This window comes from Orycteropus afer, unplaced genomic scaffold (assembly GCF_000298275.1).
Source record: "Orycteropus afer afer isolate SDZICR_OR568_19922 unplaced genomic scaffold, OryAfe1.0 scaffold00250, whole genome shotgun sequence".
Lineage (NCBI taxonomy): Eukaryota > Metazoa > Chordata > Mammalia > Tubulidentata > Orycteropodidae > Orycteropus > Orycteropus afer.
Genome location: NW_006921837.1, coordinates 3,716,701 through 3,731,386, shown reverse-complemented (window position 1 = coordinate 3,731,386; position 14,686 = coordinate 3,716,701). Strand labels below are relative to the sequence as shown.

Sequence of the window (14,686 nt, the reverse complement as noted above, 5' to 3'; positions counted from 1 at the left end):
GGGTTGCTTGTCTTGTTCCCTCCCCCTCAACAGTAACTTGAAAGATGTTTAGTATATTTTTAGTTCTTACAGATGTTACATAAGCAGTGTGTTTAAATCCATAGTTCTCTATAGTATACTTCAGCAAAGTCGACTTACTGACTCCTACTGTGAAATATGAGGAAATATACTTTCTCTCATCAAATCAACCCCTTCTTGCTGGTTTTTGATACTTAGATTCCCCACTGCCTCCCTCTATAGTTGTTTGTTATTTTTACATTGCAAGCACCAGAAGTTCTTCAAGATAATCATTAAGTAAAGAAAAGCAAGGTGCAATACCATATATATTACATGCTAGTTTTTTATTTCTTGTGTTTACAAAAAGAAATGTGAAAAACACCCAAGAAATTAGTCAAAGTGATTTCCTATTTACAGGGATGGAATTAAGATCTCTCATTTCATGATTTTGTCTACTATATGATTATTATTTTATTTATTTTTTAAAATAAAACTTACTGTGTTTTTAGTGAAGGTTTACATAGCACTTTAGGTTCTCATTCAGCAGTTTTTTCACAAATTACTCGGTGACATTGGTTGCATTCCTCACAATCCACTATTTGATTTTTGAATCATGAGAACATTACTTATTCAGAAGGAAGAAAGAACATTTTTAGGAGGTACATAAAAATAGGGGAAAACTTTTTTTCACTATTGCATAACTTAGTTTCCCAATAGCTGTAACATTTCTTCTGTTTTATGTACATAATTACCATTGTTATTTAGATTTAATTCTGTGTTGTAATGGGTTCAGCACTCATTACCACTCTTTTCCTACTAACTTCTCACTTTTTAATTATATTTGAGTCATATCTCAGGATTATATATTCAAATAGATTTTTTAGGATAAAATCTAAATAGTGTATTATTTCCTTTGCCAGTGTAGAATTCTTGGTTTACAGCCTATTGTTTCCTTTAAGGTTGTGGCCACTGCTCTGTTGTCTCTAGTTTCTAATGTAAGGGAGTCTGAAATGGGCCTAATTATTTTTCCTTTTGGGTGACATGATTCTGTAAGGATTTTTTTTTCTCCTTTATATCTCTGATGATCACTTTATTAGGGTATGTCTGGATATTGCTTCTTTTCCTGGTATGTGGTGAATACTTCTGACCTGTATATTTAGATATTTCTTCATTTGTGAAAGTATATTTTATTACTCTTTACCTTTGAGGCATTGGCGGTTCAGTGGTGGAATTCTTGCCTTCCAGGAGACCTGAATTCGATTCCTGTCCGGTGCACCTTGTGGCAGCCACCACCCATTTGTCAGTGGAGGCTTGGCTTGTATGTTGCTTTGATGCTGAGTAGGCTTCAGTGATGCTTCTAGACTAAGACTAGAATCACTTCTAAAAACCAGCAAATGAAAATCCTGTGGAGTTTTTACCTTTTGCCTCCTAATATAAACTGTTCCTGCCTTTGCCCTTATACTTCTCTCTTCCTTTAAATTGTCTGTGTGCTGTTTTCTGCTGTGTGCCAACTTCTATATTTTTTCGAAGCAGTGCTCACTTTCCCAACTACTATGTATTTTATCTCCATGATCTCAGCATTGCAGTCTGCAATTTTAGCATAGCTGTTTCTGAGAACAATAAAACTAGTGTGATTTTGGGTTTTATCCAGATTCCGGTAGCTACTAAGGAGCTCTGGTGACGTTGTGCCTAAGGCATTTGACTGCTAACCAGAAGGCTGGCGGTTCAAACCCACCAGCCGCTCCACAGAAGGAAGATGGGGCAATCTACATCTGTAAAGATATACCATCTCGCAAACCCAAAGGGGATTACTGTGAGTTGCAGTCTACTAGATGGTGGTGAGTTTGGTTTTTGGTTTGGGTAGCTACTGATTTCATTCCTGCCACCAAGTAGCTGAATCAGGATCTGCAATAAAGCATAGAGAATCTTGGCTTTTCTTTCTGTAGCCAAAGTTTAAAATATTTTGATGTTAGCTGATTACTCTTGATATATCCCTGTATATGTTATTTTTAAGGATCTTCATGTTGGTATGTTCAGATTAAGGTTGGAAGCCAGTCTTGTTCAGGATCACTTTTGCCCTTAGGCACACATTTTCTACACTAAACACACCATTCTAATGCTTATACTAACCAGTTTCAGATTTTACTGTAACGATTGTAAAGCATTGTATTTATTGGCATAGAGATAATTCCTTGGAAGAAATTTTCTATATATGAAAGAATATTTTTGATAGTAATGACAAATTCTAGAAGATAACTAAGTCCCACTAAATTGTAAGTAGTGTTTGTTGAGTAATAAGTTCTCCTAAGATCTTACTTATTCATTCATTCACTCATTCAAAAGCATCTATTTAATAGTACTGGTAATGTATACATTTTTTAAACTCTAAATTGACTTTTACACACATTGCTTCCTAATTAAGTCTTCCTTTTTGCTTTCTTTTCCCATCTTTTTCTTTATTCTCTTAGATTTCAAGAATTGAAATTGCTTTAAAATTTGATTCCATTAAAGCTACAGGCAAAGTGTTGACATAGGAAAGTCTTCCCCATATGTCATTATCCCACTTTTTACCCCTTAAGGATGCCTAAAATGCTATAGTTTTGTTTTGTCCTCAAAGGAACTGCTGACATGGCTGGGAATAAATGAAAAAATCTTGTGATGTTAAAGTATATCAAAAGTAATTTTGAATCTATATGAAAAGTGTTTTACGCTTTGTCCACATTTAATTTTGATGTATTCTGTAAATTGCTTTGAGTAAATAAAAATATTCATACTGGAAAAATTTTTTAGAATGAAGGGGAAACAAACTCAGGAGAGTGACTGTAAATCCAAACTCCCTTCTTATGTTTTAAGATCCTTTCAGGATATCTGCAAGGTCAAAGTGTTTTTATGTTAAATACTAAGATAATTGTTTTCCTTTTGCATTCTCATTCTCTTACAAGTGTACAGTGGAGTTGTCCAGAGATTACATGATATGTGAGGCTGTTGCTCTGACAGCTGTGTAGTGTGTGATAGTATATGCTTGTTTGAGAAAATTACCAGATTTATTAATGAATACAGTAAATATAAATAGATATAACTGACTTAAACAAAAGCTCAGTAATTTTGAAGCGTTTAACGGAGTGCTGAGACCAGAAAGTTTGTGAATCAGTTCTTGATGGTGTAGTTAAATTGAAGTTGCAGCCATACTCTTCATTTTCTCTTTACTATAGAAAGTATTACTGTTTTCTCTTTCTGCTTTCTCAGAGAATAGAATGTGCATTTTAAGTGACATGTAGATGGTGCAATTCAGGAAATTGGCTCTAAACAGTTCTGACTGATGGTAGAAAGCTGGAAATATAGGATAAGAACATCCTTTTAACAGTGCTGGCCGGAATGACTTTTATGATATGATCTGTGCTCATCACAGGAGGGATCCAGACATAGATCCAATAATAGCTGTCTAACTGTTATGCAGGAGCCTTTTAATGATTTATAGTTCGGGTAGGGGAATGTATTAAAATGGCTCTAATAATATAAGCTTCTTTTAAATTCTTAAAATCCTACAATTTTAGGGCTGGAACCACTTAGGCTACATGTGAATTTTAAGATTAACAGAGTTAAGTCATCGTTAGTTGGTACTGCCTAGTTAAGTTCTCTCCCATTAAGTCTTTTAAAAAATTAGAATAAATTACAGAAACGAACCTTCCAATTTGTTGATGCTGTTTTTTTCTTCTCTTTCTCTTATATAAAATGTGGTACTTTTAATCAACCTGCTTACAATTTTTTTTTCTATGTATTTTGTTTCAGTTGGTCGTATTATGTTTCAGCTCTTCTCAGACATATGTCCAAAAACATGCAAAAACTTCCTTTGCCTATGCTCAGGTAAGTAGAATTATTGTTTCCAATGTGGAATCATGGCAGTCAGTTTTACCTTGCTTAACAGAGCAGATTCTTCCTGGAAAAGATAGTGGGCTGTGAAATGAGTTTTTCAAATAAAAAAATATATATATTTTCACTGCCTTTTGTATGGCATCAGGGAAAGATTTCTTGAAGGGAGGAGAAAGAAATGATTCCAGAAGTGAAAAAGAATCTACTTTATGTAATGAAATCTCTGTACATGGTAATTCGTATTGTTGTTAGTTGCTGTCCAGTCAGCTCCGACTCATGGTGACCTTGTGTATAACAGAACAAAACATTGTCCAGTTCTGGGCCACCTTCACGATCATTGGGATGTTTGAGCCCAGTGTTGTGGCTGTTGTGTCAATCCATCTTATTGAGAGTTTCCTCTACCCACTACCAAACATTATGTCCTTTTCTAATGATTGGTCTTTCCTGATGACATGTCCAAAATAAGCTAGCCAGTCTTGTGTTTCTTTTAAGACTGACTTGTTTGTTTTTCGGGCAGTCCATGATATATTCGATATTCTTTTCCAACATCACAGTTTTTTTTTTCCCCAAGCTAAACTATATCAAAAAAATAAATAAATAAAGCTGTATCCAGCTTTATTAAAAATGTGTTTCATAAACAACATGGTATTTCAGGCAGGACATCGTCAGACAATCATTAACAGTATACAACTTTCAAACTCCCTTCTTCAGTGGACTACCAAAATCAGAAGGCCATTGTAAAACCTAGTGAAGTTTTGATGTTTGGAACAGGGAAAATTTAGAGTGGTGGTTGACATTTCACATTTAGCATGTTTAACAACTTTTCATGAGCTAGTCCTGACTGTCAGAAAATGAAATGAATTATCAATCTGAAGATCCACAATTTAATAAAAGAAACAGCTCTTTTGAGGGACACCATTGAGATGACATCACTGGAAAGTCCAGATTACCTTATGTACTGGTAACTGATTTTTGGGGGTCAATCCAACTGATCTCTGGGTTTATGGGAGTCAAGTCTATGCTGAAGGCAAAGAAGGAGAAGAGGATATGAAAACATAAAAATAAATTTTAATTTTGCCACACCACAAAGTATTTGTGCCCAAATAACTAATGTGTATCAAAGTCAAGGAATCCCTTCTTCTAGGAACCAAGAGGAAGTCTCTGAAAACTAGAAGGGAAAGGTATTTTCTTCTCTATGAGTTCAGCTTCAGAGACATTTCTGTTAGTTACATTTGCCCCTTCCCCAAAAAAACAACAATGAAATGTTCTATGTGGTAGCAATATAGCTGGGAAAAAAAAAAAAAAACAGGTAAAACAGAATTCCGCATTTTTATAAAGCTTGATGAAAAATATTATTTCAAACTGTGCAAACACGAGAAGTATACAGTTATCAAAAATGCACACACTTCATTTGGGATCTCCAGCACCTTCAGCTTCCTGCCCCTGATCTGTTTTGGCATCTTCATTTTCTGTAGGATTATTTGCATCTTTGGCAGCATCAGCTTTCCCCTTTTTCCCTTTGGGTAACTTCTCTCCCTTCTTTAAACGAAAAACCAAATCCATTGCCATTGATTCAACTCCTCTTCAGAGCTGCTCTATAGGACAGAGTAGGACTTGCCTTGTAGGGTTTTCAAGTCTGTAAATATTTATAAAAACAGACTGTCTCATCTTTTTCCTGTGGAATGAATACCTGGTGGGTTCAAACTACCAACCTTTCAGTTAGCAAGCAGCCTAATGCTTTTAACCACTGGCTTAGACTCCGGGTTTGGAGGAACAGGTTTAGCAGATAACCTTGTGGATCTCTTCTGTGGTTTGTCCTTCACCTTGGCTTTATCTCCCTTAGCATCCCCATCAGCCTTTCTCTTTGGGCATGATGGACACAGTGGCAGCACATAGGCTCTGGATATGGGAATTTGGTGGCTCGTGGGCTTTGATTGATCTAGAGGTTATTCTCACCTCTTCGTATTGCTTTGCCAACATCACAATTGGAGTGTAGTCTTCCTTTTTCACTGTCCAACTTTCACAGTCAGCAAATCAAATAACATTGCATTTGGCACAATCTGAGGCAAAAGATCTCTTTAAAGTGTTAAAAAGCAAACCAAGATGTCACTGTGATGTTTACTTGTATTTTATTGACTATACAAAAGCATTTGACTGTGTAGATCATAACAGATTGTGGATAACACTGAGAAGAATGGGAATTCCAGAACACTTAATTGTAGTCATGAGAAACCTGTACATAGACCAGGAGGCTATCGTTCGTTCACACACAAAAAGGGAACACTGCATGGTTTAAAATCAAGAAGAGAGTGCGTCAGGGTTGTCTCCTTTCACCATACTTATTCAGTCTGTGTGCTGAGCAAATAATCCGAGAATCTGGACTATATGAAGAAGAACATGGCATCAGGATTGGAGGAAGAATCATTAACAACCTGTGATACGCTGACTACAACTTTGCTTGTTGAAAGTGAGGATGACTTGAAGTACTTACTGATGAAGATTGAAGAATACAGTCAGCAGTATGGATTACATCTCAATATAAAGAAAACAAAAATCCTCACAACTGGACCTATAAGCAGCATTATGATAAATGGAGAAAAGATTGAAATGGTCAAAGACTTCACATTGCTTGGTTCTACAATCAATGCCAATGGAAGCAGCAGTCAGGACATCAGACGACGAATAGCACTGGGCAACTTGGCTGCAAAGGACCTCTTTCAAGTGCTGAAGAGCAAAGATGTCTCCTTGAGGACTAAGGTGTGCCTAACACAAGCCATGGTATTTTCAGTCACCTCATATGCATGTGAGAGCTGGACAATGAATGAGGAAGACCAGAGAAGAGTTGATGCTTTTGAGCTGTGGTGTTGGCAAAGAATGCTGAAAGTACTATGAACTGCTAAAAGAACTGACAGGTCTGTCCTGGAGGAAGTGCAGCCAGAATGCTCATTGGAGGCGAAAATGGCCAGACTTTGTCTCACATACTTTGGTCATGTTGTCAGAAGGGCTCATTCCCTGGAGAAGGATGTCATGTTTGGTAAGGTGGAGGGTAAATGAAAGAAGGGAAGGCCCTCAACGAGGTGGATTGACATGGTGGCAGTGGCAGCAGTGATGAACTCAAGTGTAGCAGGAATCGTGGAGCTGGCTCAGGACCAGGCATTATGTCGTTCTGCTGTGCATAGGGTTGCCATGAGTGGGAAAGGACTGGATGGCACTTAACAACAACAGCTTTCACATGTATATGAGGCAATTGAAAAGACCATGGCTTGGGCCAGGTGCACCCTAGTCATCACAGTGACATCTTTGTTTTGCTTTTTAACACTTAAAAGAGATCTTTTGCCTCAGATTGTGCCAAATGCAATGTTACTTGATTTCTTGACTGTTACTTCTATGGGCATTATTGATCCAAGCAGAACAAAATTGTTGACAACTTTTGATTTTTTTCCTCCATTTATCATGATGTTTATTGAGCCAGTTGTGAAGATTTTTTCCCCCCCTTCATGTTCAGGCATAATCTCTGCTGAAGCCTATGGTCTTTGACCTTCATCGGTAAGTACTTCAAGTCATCTTCATTTTGGGCAAGCAAGGTTTGCTTATTGCAAGTTGTAAATGAGTCTTCCCTCCAATCCTGATGCCTCGTTATTTTTCATATAGTCCAGCTTTTTGAATTATTTATTCAGTATACAGATTGAATAAGTAAGGTGAAAGAAAGGATACCCTGACATACACCTTTTCCAGTTTTGAACTACACAGTATCCCCTTTTTCTGTCAAACAGCTGCTTCTTGATGCATGTATAGGTTCTGCATGATCACAGTTAAATTTTCTGTCTTATTTGTAATTTGTTAAGATCATAGTTTATATAATAATAGTACAGTAAAATGCTTGTCTTGTTAGAATTTTATAAATTTGAGTACTATGAATAAATTCAGCATTCCAGATTTCATAAGAAATTTAGGGTTAGGAAGTAGAGAGGCAAAACATAATGAAGTTGTTCTTTGTTATATGTAACTGAATTATATTTTAAATATGAAGGAAAAAAATGAAGAAAAACATTTATAGTATTAACTTTGAAAATAGAAATAGCAAATTACTATTTTTTTTTTAATTTATACTTGGACGCACACAGACATGTTTGCACCAATTCTTTGATTTTGTTCTTTTTTGTATGCCTCTCATCTTTCTTAAGGAGCTCTGGTGGCTCTGTGGTTAAGGCATTGGGCTGCTAACCAAAAAAAGTTTGGTAGTTCAAACTCATCAGCCACTCCTTGGGAGAAAGATGAGGCAGTCTGCTTCCGTAAAGATTTACAGCCATGGAAACCTATAGGGGTTGCCTTGAGTTAGAATCAACTCAATAGCAGTGCGTTTAGTGGGTTTGGCTGATCTTTCTTTCTTTTATTTATTATTTTTTTAAAGTTTTATTGTGATTTGGGTGAAAGTTTACAGAGCAAATTCATCTGCCATACAGCAGTTCACATATACTTTGTCTCATGACATTGATTGCAATCTCCCATAATGCAGCAGCTCCCCTCCCACTTCCTCCCCATAGCCACCTCTTCCCTATGTCCTTCCCTCCCATGCACTCCTGCCCCCTGAGCTGTCTCCCTGTGTATACACAACCCTTCTATTCTCCCATGATTGATCTCTCCAAGGAGTGTATCAACCTAATGTAAACGTTGGCTAATCTTTCTTGAGGAGCCCTGGTGGCACAGTGGTTAAGCACTTGGCTACTAACTGAAAGGTCAACACTTTGAACCCACTAGCAACTCCATGGGAGGAATTTGTGGCATTCTGCTTCCAAACAGAAAGATCACAGCCTTGGAAACCCTATGGGGCAAGTTCTACTGTTCTGTAGGATCACTATGAGTTGCAGTTGATTCTACAGCAAAAGGTTGATTTTTTTTTTTTTTTTTTTAAATCTTTCTTGATCTCTTACGTCATGTAAATTCTGTACCATACGAGTTAACATTTGTGTTCTGGTTTGTAGTATTTATTTTATTTTGTGTGTATGTTTGTGTGTTAAATTGCCATTCTTACTGCTTGCCTCTCTTACAGTGTCCAGCACACAGGAGGAATTTGATAAAGAATGATTAATTGGTTCTTTACATGGGAGAATGTGTTTGTAGCTAAACTTCATTTCATTTCTTTTTTTTCCAGGGGAGAAAGGCCTTGGGAAAACAACTGGGAAGAAGTTATGTTATAAAGGTTCTACATTCCATCGTGTGGTTAAAAACTTTATGATTCAGGGTGGGGACTTCAGTGAAGGTAGAGCTAAAAGTTATGTTCCTAATGCCCCATCTACCAGTTTCTAGAGTATCTCATTGTTTCTTTTAATTGGAAATACTGTATCACTCAAAGTATACTATAAATATGAGATGGTCAGTGATTAGTTGTTGAATGAATGACTATTTTAGACCAAGAATGTATGAAAAAGCACAATATGAAGACATTTCATTTTATTTTTATATAATTTACTTTAGTAATATTAGGTAGAATTCCTTATAATGAACTCCAAAGTGCTATCTGATTTTTTTTGTTCTTTAAGAATTGTGTTGGTGTTATTATGTTTGAAATAAATGGATTATGAACATCATTTTTCAATAGGATTTGATTCATATTTTAATTGAGGATTCTTTAGCTTTTGATTATCTCCTGCAATTACAAGGTATTTGTTCCTTCAGCGAGTTGAAACCATAAAAAGTAATTTATATATATTAAATATATTTTAAATTTCATTATGGCTTAATGTTGCTCATTATTTGCAGGTAATGGAAAAGGTGGAGAATCAATTTATGGTGGATATTTTAAAGGTAAGGCTTAATATTTTATGGTCTTTGTTTCAGTTCTGTTATTAAAGCAAGTTTGATCATATACTTTTAATGAGAAGAGGTTTACTTATAGTTCACTTTTTGCATGAAACTAATGCTGCATGAAAATACTTTATTTGCATGAATTTGGGGATAAATTACATAATATATAGCTTTTAATTGACAAGATTAATTAAAGCTAACTTTATGGTTAAACATGACTTTCAGCATGGAGGTTAGGCAACTATATACATGAAAACTCCTATCTTCCTGCCTAAAACTGTCAACATATTCTTTTGTTTATAGAGAATGTGGTCTTTTGCAAAATGAAAAGGTAAGAGAACGAAGCTCAGTAACACAAATTCCAATTCTTTTCCCTTGCACCCTTCCTAATAAACTTATGGACATCTTGGGTCAGGTTGTGACTGGATTTCTATATTGCGTGAAGACTTGGAAAATTCTGTGTATTATTTCATACATGCGTCTATATCTTTTTCTTTTCCCAATGGGTTATTAGTTCCACATCAGGGAAAAGAATATACTTGTGTTTTGTTTTTATGTTTTTTCCTAAATCAAGCAAATTGTTTGACTACAAGGTGGTATTGTATTCCCTTCTTTCTCAAAGGTTTGTATGTTTTCCTTTGTATACTAGAAGTATATGATTGTCTTTCATTCCTACAGTAGTAGTATTTACATAAATCTAACTATTGCACTTGCCCCAAAAAGCCTTAGAAAAGTCAGTTGCAGAGATTTATAGTGGGATCCAGTATGACTACATTTTAACACTAATAGCTTCAGTGTTATAATAGTCTTTTATATTTCTTTTGGGGGAAAATGGATAACTACTCTTTTTCAGAAGCCTGTTCCCAAGGTAATTATTATTATTATTATTTTTTTAAGTTTTCTATGTTTCTGTTTGTTCTAAAGAAAGATTTGTTGTATGAATGTTAGAAGGAAGTTTAAGTTAGTTTTCAAGGCATTTCTCCTAAGGGATCTTTACACCAGATTTTTTTTTCCTTTGTACTTCTAGGAAGCATTACTACTGTGAACATTACACTTGAAAAGTAGCTTATAATTGGAGACTGACGAATTTGTTTTTTCTTCAAACGGATGAAAACTTTATTCTCAAACATGACGGAGCGTTCCTTTTGTCAATGGCAAATAGCTGGTTCCATGAGCATGCAGCAATTTGAAGCTAATGCTGCAGGCCACTTTAATATGGTTGTTCTCTGTGGCAGATACCTATGTATCTTAAAATTATATTTCACCATTTAAATTGTTTTTTGCAGGAATTTCTTCCTTTCCTAATTTTGTTACCCTTTTTATTAAAAGGACTCCACATACTTACTTTAATTTAGGCATAGCCCTTTAACTTACATAATTTTTTGCTTTCATAGTCTAGCTTCAAAACAGTTGAACAGTGAATGTTTCATATAGAAATTAAGCACATAAGGGGATTAGTAAACTTCTCCTGTGTGTAGTACATTAGGCAGGATAATTGGAAATTTGAAAGAAATGAGTTTACTATAGCAATTTTTAAAAAATTTCTTTCCTAGTTTTCCCTGAAAATTAATAGATTAAATTAACCAGGATATGTTACTACTAAAAGTGACTGTTCTAAGGCTATTTGTATAAAGTATTAAAAATACGTTCTTTTTCTCAAGGCTTTAATTAGTATTTCTTGATCTTTTTATGCTTTTGTGATTTGATTAGCTTAATTTTTTTTTCGAAGTATTCAGTCAAGTATCTGTACTGACCAGAAGAGGAATTTCATCCTTTGCTTTCTGTTTATTACTGTGAACATTACACTTGAAAAGTAGCTTATAATTGGAGACTGACGAATCTGTTTTTTCTTCAAACAGATGAAAACTTTATTCTCAAACATGACAGAGCGTTCCTTTTGTCAATGGCAAATCGAGGGAAACATACCAATGGTTCCCAGTTTTTCATGTGAGTAGGCATATTTCAGAGATGAGCTTTTCTTAAACAGAGAAGCGCTGTTCATGAGAAAGATGGTATAGTTAAACCAAGTTTAATACTAGAACATCAACTTGGATTTTATTATTTTTAGTGTTACAATGACTGGTAAGCTCTGAGAGAGAGCTGCCTCAGCATTTGCATATATCTTGGATTTGAAGAATGGGACTTGAAAGGCATAACTTATACATTATTTTCAAAATATGTTCTTAAGAAAAATTTATTTTGACTGTTAGAGCAAATTTGGTGACTCAATTTACCAATAGTGGATTAGAACACAAACTATGGATGGATGAACATTTGAAAATTGTTTGTAGAATAGGATTAGATGTACCACTGGCAGGGAAAGCTGTTGGTTTGAGTAAACCATTGCATGGCCATTTTCTTCTCTTACTGCCACTAAGAAGCCAGTTTGAGAAAGGTATCATTATTTTCTGATGTTGTATAGAGTTAAATGAAGATAGGTGATTGGCTTTTAAGCCCACATTTTAAAGTTAAACTCTATGAGGTTTCTGTGCATAATTGAATTAACCCAATGTTGCTATTGTTTCTACCCAAGCTTATAATGAGATTATCATCAGGAAACTTCAGAATATTAAAATTACTTTTTAAAGACAAACTCCTTTACATGTACATGCACACCCACCCAAAAAGCTTAATTTCTCATCTGAAGATTCTGGATAAGACTTTTGGCATACTTCTAGTTATAATCTTATCTAAAGCTGCTCAAAAACCTATTTTTACTATAGTCCCGTGGTATAAAATGTGGAATATTATTGTCCAGCATGAGGTTTAATGCTTTTGATTGGAAGTAAATCTACATTGTACTATATATGTTGGAGAAATATTTTATCCATAGTTTATTAAAAAAAAAAGATTTCTTTGTCATCTTTCTGAGTGGATGAGTATGAATGGCGCTTCCCTGTCTTTAAAGGAGTAAATTGTTAATATTTTAAAAAACTCACATTTTAAATTTGTCTGAAAAATAGATTTCCAACCTGATCTGATAAAGTTCAGATAAGGGGCATTCTGTTCCTAGGAATGTCCTAAAAATGGAAAGCCTAATAGAAGATGATAATGTTTGTAGTTATGCAGGAAAAAAAAAAGACCAAAAACGGTTGTTCCTATATCTTGTTTTGCTCCTATAGATTATTTGGTTATTACACTCTTTTACTAGAGTATTTTTCTATTCTTAACCTAGTTAAGGGCCAAAAATAAAACAAGTTAAATGTTTTGAAAAACTTTTGTTATAGTAATTTAATGTAGAAGCTGGTTATACTCTTTGATTAAGGTTTCCTGTTTCCATTTTTAAGCTTATCTGAACTGTGAACATGATAAACTTATGATTCATTGGTCAAGAAGCTACTATCTGAGGGCTCTAAAGTTTCTTTTAGATTTCGTTTTTACATAAGTACATTTAAAATTTGGTTTGCTACGTAACAGTGTTACTTGCAGCACATATGTAACTTGCTAGTATTACATATAGATTCGTTTGTTTTTAGAATGTTAGAGATAAAACTAGTATATCTACATGCATTCATTACAATCTATATATGAGATTCTCCTTTTAAAAAACTTAAGAGTATTATGTTTTTTTGTTATTTAGTACTTGTTAAGTCTCTTCTAGGAATGTTTACTTTGAAACAAAATTAAGGCCATTACAGTTTCCTACATGGCATAATTTTACATTAGAAAGCTATTTTTATGAAGAACAACAAATGAAAATTTTAACATCAATAACTTAGGGTTAAAATTTTTTAATTTGTATTATAACTAAGTGTAAATGGTACTAAAATCACTGTGAACTTGTGATTGATGGAAAATTTTCAACCTGTAGTGTGAAATTACTTCTGGAAAGGAGTTTGCAGTTAAAGGCAGTCTTTTGGAAGTAATTGAGTGTTTTTGCACACAAAAAAAATCTTTATCTCCTTTTTTTTTTGTTTTTTTAAGAATTTTTTTTGTGTCTATGCACTTTCTTTATGCTGGCTAAAGTACCAGTTCCTATGGATCACAAGGTAAAATCAAACCAATGTTTCCATTTCTAAACAAACATTTCTTTGCCTTATAGAAAGGATAGGTAGAATGGACTTAGTGCCTCGTACAAGAAAAATCTTTGTCTTGCAAGTCTAAATTCTTTTGGAGTTAGAAATAGTAAAAAGTATAATGTATTGTCTTCAAGTTGTGTTATATAACCACAGCTAGTTGTACTAAGAGGAGCTCTGGTGGAGATGTGGTTAAAACGTTGGGCTGCTAACAAAAAGGTCAGTGGCTTGATTGTGCTGCTGTAAAGATTAAAGCCTTGGAAACCTATGGGGCAGTTCTACTCTGTCCTACAGAGTTGCTGACTCCAAAGTGACTCAATGGCGGTATTTTGTTGTTGTTGTTGTTGTTGTTGTTAGTAGTGCTAAATGTTGAGGTTGTGAGGCAATTTGATTGCTTCCTGCCTTTTACCCTGTTACCATAACTTGTTATATGGCACCTTGAGCAGCAGTTCTGAAATCTGGAAAAGAAAATACACTGTGAATGAATGAAAAATGCCAGGAATGCCTTTATAGCACCTGTTTTAATAGGCTTGACAAGGACTTTAATACATCCTTGCAAAATTGTATTTATATTTAATGTTATAAATTTGTTATTCTGCCGTACCTAAGGAGTAAATTTGGTGTTTTTAGTGTGGGATATTTGTAAAATATCACTCAAGGATTCTTGTGCTTTGTGCATTAACTATTGTCTTTATTTTATACTTTGAAACTTCCCCTTCCTAAGGCAGACATCATTTTTATTAAAAAATTTTATTTATATTGCTTCCGTTGACTGGAATAATTATGCATATGATGAAACTCAGATTATCTTCTTTAAAGCTACTTATCATTATTTATAACTGTATCTAATGCTGTATCAGTCATAATGATTTTGTTTTAGAGGCCTAGATGGAAGAAAATTGATTATTTTTTAAATAGTACTATTCGGGAAATGTGCAAGTGATACGTGGTACTATCCCAACCGTTCACTGAGGAAACAGTGGTTTGTTCACATTGAG

At 34.6% G+C, this 14,686-nt stretch overlaps 1 protein-coding gene across 1 annotated transcript in view; it reads left to right on the top strand.

The window, feature by feature from the left end:
• NKTR (natural killer cell triggering receptor) overlaps window positions 1-14,686 on the top strand; it is a 68,546-nt gene that overhangs the window by 19,756 nt on the left and 34,104 nt on the right. Inside the window, exons 2-5 of the mRNA XM_042782157.1 lie at window positions 3,787-3,861; window positions 9,020-9,127; window positions 9,628-9,672; window positions 11,532-11,619. Of these exons, the coding sequence (XP_042638091.1) occupies window positions 3,787-3,861; window positions 9,020-9,127; window positions 9,628-9,672; window positions 11,532-11,619 (316 nt within the window). The remainder of the gene's footprint in view (window positions 1-3,786; window positions 3,862-9,019; window positions 9,128-9,627; window positions 9,673-11,531; window positions 11,620-14,686) is intronic.